The sequence below is a fragment of the Cyphomyrmex costatus genome, unplaced genomic scaffold (genome assembly GCF_001594065.2).
Source record: "Cyphomyrmex costatus isolate MS0001 unplaced genomic scaffold, Ccosl1.0 scaffold415, whole genome shotgun sequence".
Classification (NCBI taxonomy): Eukaryota; Metazoa; Arthropoda; class Insecta; order Hymenoptera; family Formicidae; genus Cyphomyrmex; species Cyphomyrmex costatus.
The window spans coordinates 874,133-890,535 of record NW_017278373.1 but is presented as its reverse complement, the minus strand read 5'-3'; the positions used below and the strand labels follow the sequence as shown (position 1 = coordinate 890,535).

At 30.2% G+C, this 16,403-nt stretch overlaps 3 protein-coding genes and 1 non-coding gene across 4 annotated transcripts; 2 read left to right on the top strand and 2 right to left on the bottom strand.

Moving 5' to 3' along the window:
• Nucleotides 1–259: 259 nt before the first annotated feature.
• ATPsynE (ATP synthase, subunit E) lies at nt 260–1,805 on the top strand. The gene is made up of 3 exons (XM_018544058.1): nt 260–342; nt 868–1,024; nt 1,549–1,805. The coding sequence occupies exons 1-3, from the start codon at nt 289–291 to the stop codon at nt 1,596–1,598; spliced, it is 261 nt and encodes an 86-aa protein (XP_018399560.1). The 5' UTR covers nt 260–288; the 3' UTR covers nt 1,599–1,805.
• Nucleotides 1,806–1,955: 150 nt separating this feature from the next.
• Nucleotides 1,956–2,028, bottom strand: TRNAK-UUU (transfer RNA lysine (anticodon UUU)). Its single transcript has one exon. It is a non-coding gene; the product is annotated as a tRNA-Lys (tRNA).
• A 500-nt stretch (nt 2,029–2,528) lies between these two features.
• On the bottom strand, nt 2,529–4,922 carry Dhpr (dihydropteridine reductase). The gene is made up of 5 exons (XM_018544054.1): nt 4,785–4,922; nt 3,518–3,601; nt 3,191–3,437; nt 2,914–3,106; nt 2,529–2,835 (listed from the first exon to the last, which is right to left on the bottom strand). Exons 1-5 carry the CDS (start codon nt 4,872–4,874, stop codon nt 2,736–2,738), a joined length of 714 nt encoding a protein of 237 aa, XP_018399556.1. The 5' UTR covers nt 4,875–4,922; the 3' UTR covers nt 2,529–2,735.
• Nucleotides 4,923–6,103: 1,181 nt separating this feature from the next.
• LOC108777213 (E3 ubiquitin-protein ligase KCMF1) lies at nt 6,104–14,676 on the top strand. The gene is made up of 8 exons (XM_018544040.1): nt 6,104–6,252; nt 8,264–8,431; nt 9,149–9,288; nt 10,119–10,315; nt 10,791–10,983; nt 12,026–12,243; nt 12,792–13,254; nt 13,556–14,676. Exons 1-8 carry the CDS (start codon nt 6,237–6,239, stop codon nt 13,748–13,750), a joined length of 1,590 nt encoding a protein of 529 aa, XP_018399542.1. The 5' UTR covers nt 6,104–6,236; the 3' UTR covers nt 13,751–14,676.
• Nucleotides 14,677–16,403: the final 1,727 nt, after the last annotated feature.

The following is a 16,403-nucleotide window of genomic DNA, read 5'->3' as shown; positions in this document are numbered from 1 at the left end:
TTCAATTTTAATTAATTCCGATAAAAAAATATCACAATTCTAAAAAATAAGACTCTGTAATTAAAATATCATATTAGTTCTTGGTGCACTTTTTTACGGTGCATTTTTCTTTTTTCCTCTTCGATATCTAATTATATACGTTTAATACCTAATTTAAATGCAGAAAATGTAGCAGTGCAGCTACAAAAAACGAACTTGTCGAACGAGACGGTATTCTCGAAATTCGCGCACTTTGTATCACAAAACACTTCACCTCACGTCATAAGACAAGTTATCTGCCACAGCAAGATGTCGGCTGTCGAGTTGAATCCGAAACCTTTGCGAGTTTCTCCTTTCATTAAGGTAAGAGGAACAGTTTCTCTTGAAACGTTCAGTCATTGCATATAATCCTGCGTGTCGCTGTATATTTTATTTCACGGCAAAACAATGTTCTTCTCGACTGTCTAACTGAGTTCTCTCCATCTCAAATTCATTTTATTACATAATTTATTTATTGTTTTGTGTGAAGGTATTTAAAATTAATAAATTCATATAAAAAAAATAATTTTGGTGACAACGGTTATCGTTATCACGGTAGCTCGTGTATTTGATTTTCATTGAAGGGATTCTTTAAATACATCACCCCTTGATTTTCTAACCTTAAAGAAATTTAAAATATTTTGTTCTGCACCAAGTAAATGTTCGAAATTAGTTTCATAACTGATTTTTGGCTGTCTGCTATTTAATGAATTAAATTTCGCTTTCAACTTTCAGAAATAACACTTATCAAATTAGTGAATATGTTAATTTCTTTTTTTATAAACATTAGAATATATGAATAAAATCTTTGTTTTTAATTAAAAAAATGTACATATTTATACTTTGTAGTTTTGCCGCTGGAGTCTGCTCCTTACTGGAATTGCTTATGGTGCGTACCATCAAAGAAGATTGAAGAGAAGAGAAGATGCTCGTAGAGCAGAAGAGCTGAGACTTAAACCTATGCGTGATGCCAAGCTAGCTGAGGAAAGAAGACTTGCTGTAATGGGTAAAGTATTTGATTGCATACATAAATATAAAAATGTCCTAAGATCCCTGATAAGAATAAAAATATGAGCATAAGTCAAATATAAGGACATAATGACAAAAGTGTAAATAAATCTTTCAGAAAGTATAAATTAGAATAACAAAAAGAATTTTTAAAAAGTGAATGTCTTTTTTTAATTCTGTTTCTTATCTTATTATATATGACTTACATATTTACTTTTGCCAGAAATCTTTTACTTCATAATATTAAATCAATTAAATCTTATTGCCTAAAAAACGTTTTATAGAACTGTTAAATGCCTTTAATCAGTTTTTCCATCAATTTGATTTTTTATAAATCTTTTTTATCGTTTTTTAAATCACAATCAAAAATAAAATTCTGCCAAAGAACTTTCCATTGGTTATAAAGTGAGATTAAAAAATAGTATTTATAGTTTAAAGATTAAAATTATGTTATATATGTAAATGTATTATAATGTAGTTTGAAAATGTATCATAAATCTGAACCCTTTTTTTTTTTTTCAGCTGAAGAAAAAATGTTGGACGAATATTTCAACCCACCAAAGGCAACATAAACATAATTTGTTTGGCGTTAGTATATATATATATATAAATATATAAAATGTATGTCACACACACACACACACACGAAATACTGAATTATTTGTATGTATCTATAGAACTAGTCGACTTGTTGCTTTAACATCATTGTCACAGTCACAGATGATAAATTCTTTTATTGTACAAAAATAACAAATAAAGATCTGTTTAAAAATTATAAATTATGTATAATTTGCAAAACATGTATGAATAATATGAGATGTATGGTAAAAATATATTTCAGTATAAAACATGTGCTATTACGTATTATAATTAAGATTATTCAAATTATAATTACTGCAGAATACATCCTCTTTCGAGTAAAAAAAAAACGCCCGAACAGGGACTCGAACCCTGGACCCTCAGATTAAAAGTCTGATGCTCTACCGACTGAGCTATCCGGGCTGATATCATACTTTTTTTAAATGTGTTAGTTACTGTGAGTATAAAAGTATTTATCTTAGTATTAACAAACTTGACATTTTTTTTAACAAAAAATATAATTTAATTATTTAAAAGTTAATAATAAATCATAAAATCTTTTTCAAAACAATTTATATTAATTTTTAATATTTAATATTAAACCTTTTTTAAATAATAAGATATATTAAAATATATATTAAAATTTTCTTGAGAAAAAATAAATCTTCGAAAATTACAATAAAATATTTAATTATACTTGCGAAGTTCAACGAGGAGAAGAAATCTACAAGGAAAACAATTTATAATGCTTTAAGATTTTTCTTTTTTTGTTTTTGCAACATTTAATATAGTATATGTATATATAGTCTACACATCCACAACAATAACAGATATGTAATATACACACAAGCATAAGAATTATCAGTTTCTTTAAATAATTAAACGACTTACGTATATAATATACAAAAATATATAATGTTGGAATGTACGTTTAAAAATATCAAAAGCATTGATTCTTGATACAAAAATAAAACTTTCGAAGATCTCGCCATCCCTGAACATATCTCCTTCTTTATGTAACAATAAATGAGATATATATATATATATATATTGTAATAACGAGGTATATCATATTGTCATAAATGCTCCAAGATCTTTGTTCCCATATGAATTTTATTCATTTGATATCTTTAAGCTGCGATCAACTCCGTTTTATTATCCTTAGTAATAAGTTGCAGGAGAGAACCGTTAGCAGGCCGATCTTGATTTTGAGACCATTTCCAGAATAAACTATAAACAAATGTTTTATTTTATAACAGAAATTAAAAAATATTAATTTGATAAAAAATTGTAAATGTTTTATCTTACTTGGACACAAACTCGAGTGTAGTCCACGTGCTCGTATCAGCTTTAGGCATCCACTTCCTGTTCATTGGCGTATCTAAAGTAACAGGTAGTATGCAAGCTACCAAACTGTTGGAAGGAAGACCGCTATCTTTAGCTGCCAAAGATTTCGTCAATTGATGAACAGCTGCCTTTGCCATACCATAACCAATCATACCTAATAATCAAACAGAATTAATCTTTTAGCGAAATATACAAAGATATACAATACATATTTTATATTATCATTCATCAAAGACACCTGGTGTTCCTTCTAACGCCGGTTTAGCACCAGTCAAAGAAAGGAATCCTCCTTCCTTCAAATATTCAGCCGCAATACTGGCAGCTATAGTGGAACTCCAAACACTTTGTTTCCACATCAAATCGCTGTTTTGTATAAAATCTTTATGCGCCGCATTACCACCGGCCCATCCCCCAGCCACACAAATAATGCCATCGACTTTTTCGTTTTTCAATATATCTTTAACTTGAGTCAAGATTTCTGTTTGCTATATAACAAGAAATTATAATTAATACCTATTGTGTAATAAAAAGATTCATGATAAAAATGTAAGCAATAAAAAATTACCTGGTGCTGCCAATTATTATCGGGATTTACAATCATATTTGCATCTGCTTGCTCGTTTGGCTTCATGTCAATGGAGCCAACCCACTAAAAATTATAATAAGCATTAAAAATTATAATAACACACTGCATCAAAATAAAATTTATAATAAATTTATAATTGTAAACAAAAATAATATTTTATTTGAGATATCAATAAATAAATAATATTATAAAAATATTTTATAATTATATAGTTCTTATACACAATCAATAATATAAATGACATTTGTATTTATAAAATAATTTATAAAATAATTAGGACGTAATAAATATATTTATATAAAATTGTTTTTCAATATAAAACATGATTTATCTAAATGTATATACAGTAGAGGTAAACTGCTTCTAGAAGGCTTTGTGAAAGGACTTGCCTGACTAATAGTAACCTTGGTACATTTAGTTTTTATATAACATCCTTCAGATAACATCTACTGTATATAACATCTGAAGAAAAAAAATTAAAAAAATATATAATTTCAATTAAATTGAAAAATCTACAAATTATTACAAATCACATATTAAAATAATATTTTTATTTATTATTATTACATAAATACAACTGCATAAAATGTGTACTTTTGCAATGTAAAAATTAAATAAATAATAAAATTAATAGAAATTTAAGTATATAATCTAGAATTACTCTGCAAAATATTTAATCCGCTACAGATTAAACCGAGAAAATTGAAAAAGAAACAATCGACTCAATCGACTGTCATTCAAATCAAATAATATGAGATTTCCATTCAGCGTTCGATATGCACTTAATTAAATTCCACGTAAATTACATACCACAGAAAAATTTTATTGCGACAAGTTTTGTGGTAAGAAAGATTAAAACAGGCGTAAATATTAAAGGAAGATTTATGGAACAAACGGGCAAAAGTCACCGATAAATCGAATGATAAAACTCAATCACACTTTAGCGTGATCGTTCTAATTTTTTTTTTACGTTCTAATTATTTGATATGTTATTCATATTCTTTTGTATACATATACCATACATGTTAATATATATATACATATATATATATATATATATACATAAACGTCCTTTCTTCATATATTTATAAAAGTATTTAATAGGACGTCGGGAGCAGAAACCTCTAATCAAATTCTATGTGATCAATAAGATCTACTGCTAAACAGCCGCGCGAATTCTTAATCGAATTCTGATTAGGTCCATTGAATGCAGAGATAACAACACTTATAAGTCCCCCTTACTCACCCAATTTTGCGATTTAAATTGTGATACGCAGGCTGAGCCGAGGGCACCTTTGCCCCCGTACACAATCACACGTCCGAGTACTGCGGCCATTGTTCGCTTTATGATACGATTTTGTGATACTGTTCTGGATTCTGGAGTTACGCGATTATCGACGGAAAAATACGAGTACGCACGAGGCCGCGCGAAACGACTTTCGGAAAGTTTCGTCGTTCCGGAAAGGATCGCTGGATTTTGTCATGAACTATGTGTTTATTTCATAGATAGTCGTCCGAGTATTTCATTTTCATTTCGTCGAGATATCATTAGTGACGCAAACGTTTTTTTTTTTTAAAACGGAAAAAAGTAGAAAAAAAATTGCGCAACGATAATTAAGGGAATTCTAAAGTCGTTCGTAAATTTTTGTATCACAAATATTTTTTTGTCATTCATATGCTGGATTCACCCTGCATCCGATTTTTGTCGTACGACGACTCTCTGCAACCAATCAGAAAAATCGTATCATCGATACGAAGCAAAATTTTGTTTTCAAATAATTCTGTGTGCATTTTAGCAACACTTTCTTTTGGTAGAAACAAAACAAAAGGCAGAGGCGAATATGCTCTTTATCCGGCTCCATTTTTAATCGTAATATATTATAAATGTAAGGCTATATTTTTTAATATCTATGATTTATCGTGTACAACTGTTATTAATGCAGAGATGCCGACTTACACAAATCATAAACATTTTTGCCGATAAAGTCGTACTAAAACATATATATATGTAACCGCATGGCAAGAACTTTTGTACCGACCTATACGCGATCTCTATTATACAATAAATTAAAAAAAATCCTTTATTCACAATAAATTAAATACATAGAATTTTTTTATTTTCTAGATAATTAGAGCCCATTTTTTTCAATGTAGATTAATCTTATAATCTCGGTTTAATTAATTTTTTGTCTTTTTTTAGTTAAAAATTAGATAAAAAAGAATTAAGTCGCTTTAAGTTGAACTGAGATTAAAGTTAATCTGTGTTGATAAAAACTGACATAAAGTTAATTGATAATTTGATATTCGTTTAAAGAGAGGAATGAAAAGAAACTGCCCTTGAAAAATTGCGCAAAATTCATATCTCCCTCAAATATAGCGTCGGATTCGCAGCAATATTCACGGCGATTGTGCGGTGGACCGATAGGCGGCGCCGGTGGCGCTCAACTTCCATCGAAATCTCCGGGAGGAGAGTCTAGCGTGACGTCACGTTCGTCAGCCTAGTTGGGTTAGGTTTTACGCTGGAAATTCTAACGACAAATTTTTTGTTTGACGATTGATGTTTTCCCCGTGTCGTGTCGATCCGTAACCGAGCGACGCCAAGGTGCCCACGTAACGACGGTCGACGGTCGTGTCTCGCAGAGTCTACGATCGCGAGGGGTTCGCGTAGTTCGGCGTATATGAGAATTTTAAACGAAAAATGAGTCGACATGAAGGTACGTACGTGCTCGGAGCAGCAAGTCAGCCCGCGGGACGGGCGACCGCGCTGAGATTACGCGGGTCTACCGCTGCGCCGAGCGATTTCTGGGCCGCGTCGAGCACGCGAGAACATTCGCTAAGGGTCCGCGGCGACCCGCGACGACGTCCGTGGGACCGTCGAGCCGCGGGGTACGTCCTTTTAACACGGGACGTGTCTCGCGAGCTCCTCTAGCCGAACGGGCCTAATGTCAGAGGCCAGATGGCAGCACATGGTGAAAATTCACGCCAATTTCTGCAGATTTTCGACGTTTTCCCGACGAATTCTCGGAGATCCGCTACGATATTCGGTTTCCTTTCATTATCATCTATCGCCCAAGTCGTTGATCTTCACGTACCATCAACTGTCAGACTGTCCTACCACCTCAGCTGACTCCCTTTTCGGCACGGTCTCTTAGCTCCAAACTCGTTCTCCTCATGAGTCTTACCTTCTTGCAGAACATATTGCAGCTTTTTCCCTACGTTATCACGGTCCTTCCGCGCGAAATTCATTGTACAGACGGTCAATAAAAATTTTGCATAGCGACCCTTGTTCTCAGATCAACCTTGTCTACTGTCTTTACGAGATCACAGCATTGCTGCTTAATGTGTGCCATAAAAATAATATTATGAGCCACATTGCTCTTCAGCTTCTGGCCTTTGAGATTTTAATAAGCAGAATTAAGCTTCGTAATCTATTTGGTAACATGTATAACACAGGAGAATTCATGTGCTTCTTGAGTAGATTTTATTTTTTTTTTTTAGGAGCACGAAATACATTATGTTATGTAATTGTCATGTCTGATATAAAGATAATAGTTCAAGTTGACAAGTGCTATTTTAAAATTTTAGCGTTTATCACATATCGTGAACTTTAAATTTAATGTTTTATTATAAGCTCAGTGCAGTATTGTACAGATTTTTGTGTGCAGTTAATAAATACAAGTAACAAATTTATATCTTTTTGTAAAATATTTATCAATTATTATTTCATGTTTATTATACTCAAGTAACATATATATCATTCCTGAATTTTGCTTTCCATTGTTGCAAGACAGTGACTCGTATTTACTGCACATTGCTATTTATAGTTGTATAGTCATTTGACTTTAGACATGGTAGCAGTAATTCCTTATTGGCAAGTTAAAAGTATTCTTTGGATTTCTGTTTCGCATAATGTAATCATGGAATAAACTATATTGAAAAAAGATGTTTTAAATACAATACAATATGAGAAATATTTTAATTAATTCATTGTTACACATTACTATATATTATGGAACCTGAGATGTTCAAAATTTGTATAGAGATCTGTACATAAATTTTCTTGAAGTCATGGTTTATTAATTAATTTTTTAAGTAATGTGCAAACATTATTCTTTTTTTCTTTTAATTAGCCTTTCTTCTTTTTCATTTACATATATTCTTTCTCATTCTCTTTTTAAAAATATAATTTAGAGTTAATGCATATGCAAAAAGTTACCATTTTGAAATTTATTTTAATATATTGAGTGTTATAAAATTAATTTAATTCCTCTGCTTTATTTAAAATGTATTCTTATTTTAATTTAAAACTATTTAATATTAGTTATACTGACATATTACTCCTTAGCTTTGTCAAGACTAAAAAAAGCAGTAAAATTGTTATATAAGAAGGTTTTGATTTTAATATATTAAATCATAATTTACATTTATATATACATGCTTATATTATAACTTTATTTCTAATTTGATGTTTTTTTGGAAGCTTATTATATTAAGTAAAATATTAAAATAATAAAAATAATTTAAAAGTAAAAGTTTATTTTTTACACTTTTTGGTTAATTAATTATTTAAACACATTTGTTAATAAAGAATAATAAATGTATAAATAAATTGTAATAACATACTAGAAATAGTTAAAAATCTGAAATTTATATGTATATAATGTTTAATATACAGCTTTAAAAATATTTTTGCATTCACACATATATTGAAAATTTTCGTTTTAGGGGTTAGCTGTGATTCCTGCTTAAAAGGAAATTTTCGGGGTCGTAGATACAAGTGCCTCGTATGCTACGATTATGATTTATGTGCCAGCTGCTATGAGGGAGGCGTCAATACTACTCGCCACCTCGCAGATCATCCTATGCAATGCATACTTACTAGATCTGACTTTGGTAAGATTCGAATTTAACTCTTTAATGACAAAGTGGATTTTCAGAATGCATCCAACAAGGTGGTGTCACAGATCCAGATTCGATCTTTTTCATCCAATCAATATACAAAATACTTAAAAAGAGTATAAATAATTGCACATGAAATATTTGTAATTATTTATGAATGAATAATTGCACTAATTTTGTTTATTTATAAATAAGAAACATATAATAAAGTTTATTAATTGATTTTAAATAATTGCAATAAAAATAGCAAACTTTTTGACTAACCAAGCCATTGATCATCTCTGGTCTCTTATAATCAGAAGGTTAAAATGTAATATTTATTTTATTAATAATTAATTATAAACATTCAATATACGGAATATTTTAAAAGTATTTTATATATTTTAACTTTTTATGTTTATTTTGTAGTAAAGTATACAAGAAAAAAGATATTTATTTCAATATCAAACACTTATATACTTAATTAATGTGAGAAATAATGAATTTTTTTTGCAAATCAGGCTTTTAGTTGAATAAACAAAATTTTTTAGTAATTAAATAAAACATTTCTTATAAATTAAGCTTAAATTAATTTTTCTTTATGAATTATACTTATATTTAAAAAAATGTATTCTAAAGTAATTATGTAATAACAATTAAGTAATTAGATGGAAAATGTTATTATATTAAATATTCGTTAATCCATTTGTAAATGATTAACTTTCTGAATAGAACTATACTACGGTGGTGAAGGAGTGAGTGTGGAACAGCCCCAATCCTTGACTTGTCCCTATTGTACAAAAATGGGTTTTACTGAGGCTACATTACAAGAACACGTTGCTGCTGATCATCCGGATACTTCATTCGAAGTTGTACGTGTATAAAGATTATAACACAACAACAGTGTTTTCCATTATCTAGATAAAATTATCTAGATAATTATCTAGATAAAGAAATGGCTTTATCTTATCTTTATCTAGATTATTAAGAATATATACTATCTTTATCTTATCTTAGATTTAAAAAAATGTTATCTTTTTCAATTTATCTAAGATTGTAGAAGAGTATTGTAAGAAATTTTTATATAAACAATCAACTTCCAGTAGTAGTAGTGATGAAGATTTTTTCGCGATATAGACAAAAAATTGGGTATTTTGACACCAGTCATTCAAAGCGACATTGAAGTACTTTCATATTTAGAAAACAAATTAAAAGAATTAGATGTGTTCTGAATTTATATTCACACATTAAATAAATTTTTTTTAAATATAATACATCATTGCCATCATCAGCGCCAGTAGAACGTCTTTTTAGTTGCGGATAACAAATATTCCACGTAAAAACCGTTTATTAGATGATATATTCTAAAAACTTTTATTTAAAAAAGATAAAGACTTATAAAATATGACATTTATAAAATATTTATGAAATATTTATAAAAATAATGAATATATTTTTTGTATCCTAAATCGTACTAAATTTACTACCAAATAGTTACTTAAAAACAAAATTATCTAGATAAAAATTTTTTTAATTTCATCTTTTATCTAGATTAATATAAAATTAATTATCTTCATCTTATCTAAAATACATTTTTGTGTCATTTATCTTATCTATATCTAGATAATTTTGAATTATCTAAGCGCAACACTGCACAACAATTACATATTATGGGTATATAACTTGTATATTTTTGTTACAGGTTTGTCCAGTATGTGCAGCAGTGCCAGGCGGAGATCCTAATCATGTAACTGATGATTTCGCTGGCCATCTAACACTAGAGCATCGCAGTGGGCCAAGGGACCTGATTTCTTTTCTGGATGAACCAGCTGCAAGTAGACACGGCGTTAGGCGGATACCGCATCCATCCAGAGCTGTTGGAGCGTCGCGTGGACGTAGGTATGTACAAGATTGCAGATTTATTAATACTTATCAATATTCAATGTTTCATGTAAGTATATATAAGAAATATTTTTTGAAAATATTAATATTAATTAAAATAAATTGTTTCACTATTATTATATTTTATAAATAATGTGTTATTTATAAACTGTATTTTTGTACAATTTTTTTAAATATTAAACATTATTGATGAATATATTGTATGTGTGTGTGTGTGTGTGTGCGTGCGTGCGTGCGTGTGTGTGTAAAAGAAAGGATAACTTTTTATTTTTATAAATATAAATTATCTGACAAAAATATTGTATTTACTAGTGGGTGATAATATTGTAGATATAAGTTGTAAATTCTTTTTTCTTAATGTAAAATTTGACAAATTGTTATGATTAACTACAATTTTTTAATATTGTCGGCATCACACCCCATTATCACTTCATCTTAGATAATGTTCATTAGAATATCATTGGACCTGCAGGTCCAATATGCATTTCAGTTCATCTGGAGGGTTGAGCCCAAGTAATCGTGAAGGTATAGATCCAATTGCGGAATTGCTATCTCAATTGTCGGGAGTACGTAGAAGTGGAGGCGGAAGTGGACAAAGTACATCAGCACCTACGCAGTTACAGCAATTACAAATGCAACTGCAATTAGAACGACAACAAGTTCGGGTATAATTCATTTTTTATCTTAAAAGTATATATTTTTGTTATATATAATAATATTTATTAAGTTGTGCATAATGTCAGTGTTATGTATGTCATTACGTCTGAAAGACTTAAGTCGAGTCATGTGTGTTTAATTATTTATATTAGAATGCGTTGTGATTCAGAGCTGTGTTTGTATTCTTAATAGTGTTGAATATTACATACAGAAACTCTTAATTGTAGAATAGAAATTTACAGATTATGAAATATTGAAACAATTGATTGAAAATAATTTCAATCAATTATATAATACTTAAATATATAGATATAAAATATTCTACACTTAAGTTGAAATTAATTTCAAATTGATATATGACGCCGATATATTACACATTTGCTGTACCAACATTTTAACTCTTCTGTCTTCGTTCTATCTTCTTTTTTCGTTTAACAATGAATATATAGAGGTCGTTTATTGAGATAATAAGAGGTTGTAACTGAAAATTCAAGAGTCTTTATAAATAAACCTAATAGAACATTAGAAGGACAAATAAAATAAGAAAAGTAGTGTAGTGTTTAGAAAGATGAAGAGGATATTACTCTTTAAAAATTTCGTTTAGTCAGTGACTTAAATTGATTTAAATAATTAACTTTAATCTGAGCAAGATTAAGAAACATCTGGACAATGATAGTGATAACTAATGCTAAAGTAAGCTATTAATTTCTTTAACTTTAATTTATTCTGCCGAGCAACAGATATATTATGGATATTTTATATGTGGTAAATTTTATATTAGTATTTAGTAATTATGGATATTATTCTACATATATCAATAATTATTTATTTTTATATATTTTAATTGATAATTTCGAATAATTTTAATGATTCTTATTGCAATAATCATGTGATTCTTATAAAAAAATATTAGGCAATGTCTAGTTTACTTTTTTCTTCCAGTTTTAGTCATATGTAAGTAATAAATTTTGACTTTAATTATTTCTTATAATAAAAGGTCTAATTATTTTTTACGTATTAAACAATAATACTGAAATAAAATGTTTTTAGGCTGCTAGACAACAACTCGAAAGATTACCCAGAAGGCAAACGCAAGTGATCGGTTCTGTAAGCGGAGGCAGCGGGGGTGGCAGTGGTGGTGGTGGCGGTCATACTACTACTATGGGGACAACGAACAGTACAAGTAGTAATAATAACGCGACCAATACGGCCAACCCGTCCGGTGTGTCTTCTACTAATTCACAGAATAATATGTCCCTGTTACCCAGGTATGCGTTTTCCTTTTAAATCTCTAGTTAACAACGTACATATATCTCTAAGTTATCGATACGTAGAATGTATTAATATAAATCTCATTAAATAAGTTTACATATTTTTAGGTATATTTTATTAATGTGGATAATTATTCACAAATATTCAAAATTGAAAAATCGTACAATGTATACACAAAGTAATAATAGTAATCAGTCAAAGTTTACGTTCTAATGAAAAAAAAATTAGTCTTTTTTTGTCAACCTATTAAATATTATATTAAATGTATATGAATATATTAAATGTACAGGATAGTGTGTTGTAAATAGTTGCCAAAAACTGTATTATAAATATCTACATATCTATTTCAGGCAACATTGATATTTATTTTATCATATATCAACATATGATATTTATAATTGAAAAATATATAGCTATGAATAACAAAGAAAATAAACGTATATATTTAATGTATTTGAATAAATTGAGACAATAATAAAAAAGTATCGTAATGCTTGATTATTTAATTTGATAAACGTGATTATCCATCTTTGCATTTGTTCAGATGCATCATAACTACACCGTCTGATTCGCAACTGCAAAGTATTGAACGCGAGAGTGCAAATAGAAGCCTTTTTGCACGTGAACTTATTGTCGGAACGCTTTCTCAGACATTGTCAGAATTGATGCAGCAGCAGTGTGCTGTGCAAACACCGGCGTCAAATGCGACTACTGCCACGACCAGTCCTGAAACACCAAACGCCAATACTTTCATTGTTTCTGCGAAAAAATTGGGAGTAACTCAGGAAGCGAAGAGGGAACAAGCGACAAGTAAACATGTAACATCTCAGGCATCTATGCAACAAAAGGAATCGCATATTCTGCAAGCTGCTGCTGCTACTACTACTACTGGCAGCGTAGGTTCAGCTCTGCAAAATCAGGGCTTATCCTCGAATCCTAATAGCATTGCAACACAAAATCCACCTATAGTTCAAACATTGATGCATAGCGTATTACCTCAGCCATTGGTAAGCATTTATTTTTCTGAGAAATAAAATATATATTAAAATATTTATAAAATTATAAACATAATTAGAGACATAAAAGAAGTAAAAGTAATATATAATATATTTAGAATTCTGAGCAATATCTAACATCTATGTTTTCCAACAAATTACACTTATCTAATTTTTCTATCACTGTGCGCAATTATTATATTAATGTTATTTTGTGACATATTATATCTGATTTCGAACAAAATATTGTCGAACAACAACTGATATACAGTAGACAATCGAAATAGTCCTCATAGAATTTCGTGTGACTTAGGTACTGCAGCAACCACTGCCGCCACCAATTAGGAATACTGGTACCGGAACTATTAGGGAACCGATAGCAGCTCCGGCGCCCGCTTACCTCAGAGGTGGAGTTGGCTCGGTCGGAGTGACAGGCTCTTCGCGTAGGAAGCCAGTTAGGGCAGTAGATGGCAGAAACCAATCTACGGAACCGCCACCCCCACACTAACCCCTCCTTAGCCCGTGTACCCATCCACCACCCTGATTCCTCACACAGGATCCCCTAGCACTAGTCCTAGCACTGTTTAGAACACCTCATCATTATTGTTATTATTATAATATATATTAATAATTATTCGAAACGCCCTCTCCTTTCCTTTTCCTTCTCCTTCTCCTCCTCGTCCTCATCCTCATCCTTTTGTGCCCTAATGCTATTACAACTTTCCCGAACTTTAATCTCGCCATTTTTGCTGTTACGTGACATGGAACAAGGGCAAGGGCTGATTCGCTAGCCACTGCGGTATATTTGCGAATAATAATGTACATAACTCACACTTCTTGCAGTCATGCTCGAAATATATAGAGTTCGTTCGCGTGTATTACTTTTCTTCGAATGAGTCTTGCCACGTTCTTCCACGCTGACGTGCTACTACGATACGGCGTTACCTTTCATCATCCATTGGAGAACGGGTGTTTGCGAACCAACAAAAGTATATTGTAAAAAAATTTGTACGAAAACAAAGCGACATTAGCATTTATTGTTCGATTAATGAAGTATCAAAAAATAGCACAAACATGTAAGGATCAATCAAATACTTGGAACAGTTGGATGTAAAAAGTCAGCAATGTGTGTGTGTATTAATAATATGTATCAATCCATTGATGGTAAATGAATGTATATGCAATTGTAGCTTTTTCATATTGCATATTGTGTATATTATGCGTTTACCTCTCACTATATAAAGTTGGAGAGAGTTCATTGGTCTATATACTCAGTGCAAATCGAACAGTCAATTGCTAATGTGCTGTGTATTTGAAAAAACAAAATTCTCCTCTTTTGCAGATGAAAATACACGAATTCAAAATCATGCCTGGGCTGGTCCGTAATACTAACGCTTTTAAATTGCTTTAACCTACAGATAACTTGTCCGGCGCACTAATAGTGAAAAAAAATGATATACAAAACGATTGTAGGAATGAATGTCACGAATGATATAATGGTGCAGAACAACATTACTGCATATTTTTCAGATGACTACTTAGATTATAATTCTCGTTATAATAGACTCCTGTATGCTTTACAATCAATAAATCATTGGTATAATGTACAAAAAAGGGATTTATATTGTCTATAATTATCATTCGTAGTTTACACGAACTTCCTTTATCTTTTAATTAATTTAAATAAAGTTTATTTGTCGTGGCATTTATATACGCCAAACAAGAGTTTATGAAAAGAAGGGACAAATATGTGTGTGTGTTATGAGCAAAAATTTTATATATTAGACACTCCTGAATACTTAGATGTTTAATTGAACTAGATTTAATTTAGTTGGAAAAAGTCAGTACTAACGGACCATCCCTTGGCATATGGCATAAAAATAAGATGTCGTAAAGTGGAGAGATTACATTTAGATATTGTAAATTATAATTTTATTAAATTTTATTAATTATATTTAATTCAATCATTAAATTAACACTTCAAAATATGTCATTTCTGCGGCTTATTGAATGTATTTAATGTTTCACTAATGTTTAAATACTGTCGTCAGTTATTATAATTTCCGGATTATTGTATATTATGTAATTTTACATTAGATGTACGATTTGACGCACAGAGTTGAGGAATAAAGTTTCTTTTAAAATTAATCACTCCATTTTAAGACACCGAACAATTGTAGTAACCGTAAAAAAAATTATGATTTCTTAGGTCATATTTGGATCTGTATATTTATATGTTTAAAAAGCGTAAAGTAAACAATTTTTTCATATCGTGATTTGAAAACTTTTTAAATTTTCATTTTTATTTTTGTTGAAAACAAGACAGGTCTTTCAAATATACCTAATATTTTTAATAGAGATTATTGTTTTTTTCTTTTATAAAATACATGCAAAAGTAACATCGGTAACATTGTATCGGAGTGTGCGTGTGATGTATACAGATGCATCTGTAAGATTTCTACCGAGAATAGAAAATTTCGGAGATGCGCGTATACATAAGCGTTATTTACTTTTCTTATTTCTTTTCTTCGAGTACTTATATTTTCTTCTCCTTTTTGCATGTTTGCTGTCGTATACACATAATCTCTCTTGCCCTATCATAAATGTTTTCTTAATCTAAATTATCTTTCACCTAAGATCCCGTGTGAGCGTGTATCTGCAAGATGTGGTGGCTCTGGAAACCATGCAGCGTTTTACAAAGTGCGCAAAAATGATATATACACGCCGTGTAGATCTATAAAAAAAAAAAAGAAGAGTTAAAATATTAGTGTGAATCTATGATAGAGTATGAACTTCAGAGCTTGACCATCTTATTTTCTGCGCGCAAGGTCGAGAAACTTCAAAACTAAATTTAAAAAAAACCAATGGTAAAAGGAACTATTTAACTTTTAATTGCTGTTTCTCCGATATATTATCTAAACATTTTTATTGAATATTTTGCTTATCTCTTTACCCTTATTCGACATATGTATATTTTGAACAAGTGTTTTGTTTCTGAATAATTATTCACGATCTTGTACTTTGTATTGTGTAATTAATATAGTTGCAATTTACGAAGAAATAGATCCGAAACGTAAATAAAATGGGGTGCACTTAATTGCCTTAATGCAGGATGCCTGAAAAATTAATGGGAGGAATCGACAACCCTCTTTGAGAAGCGG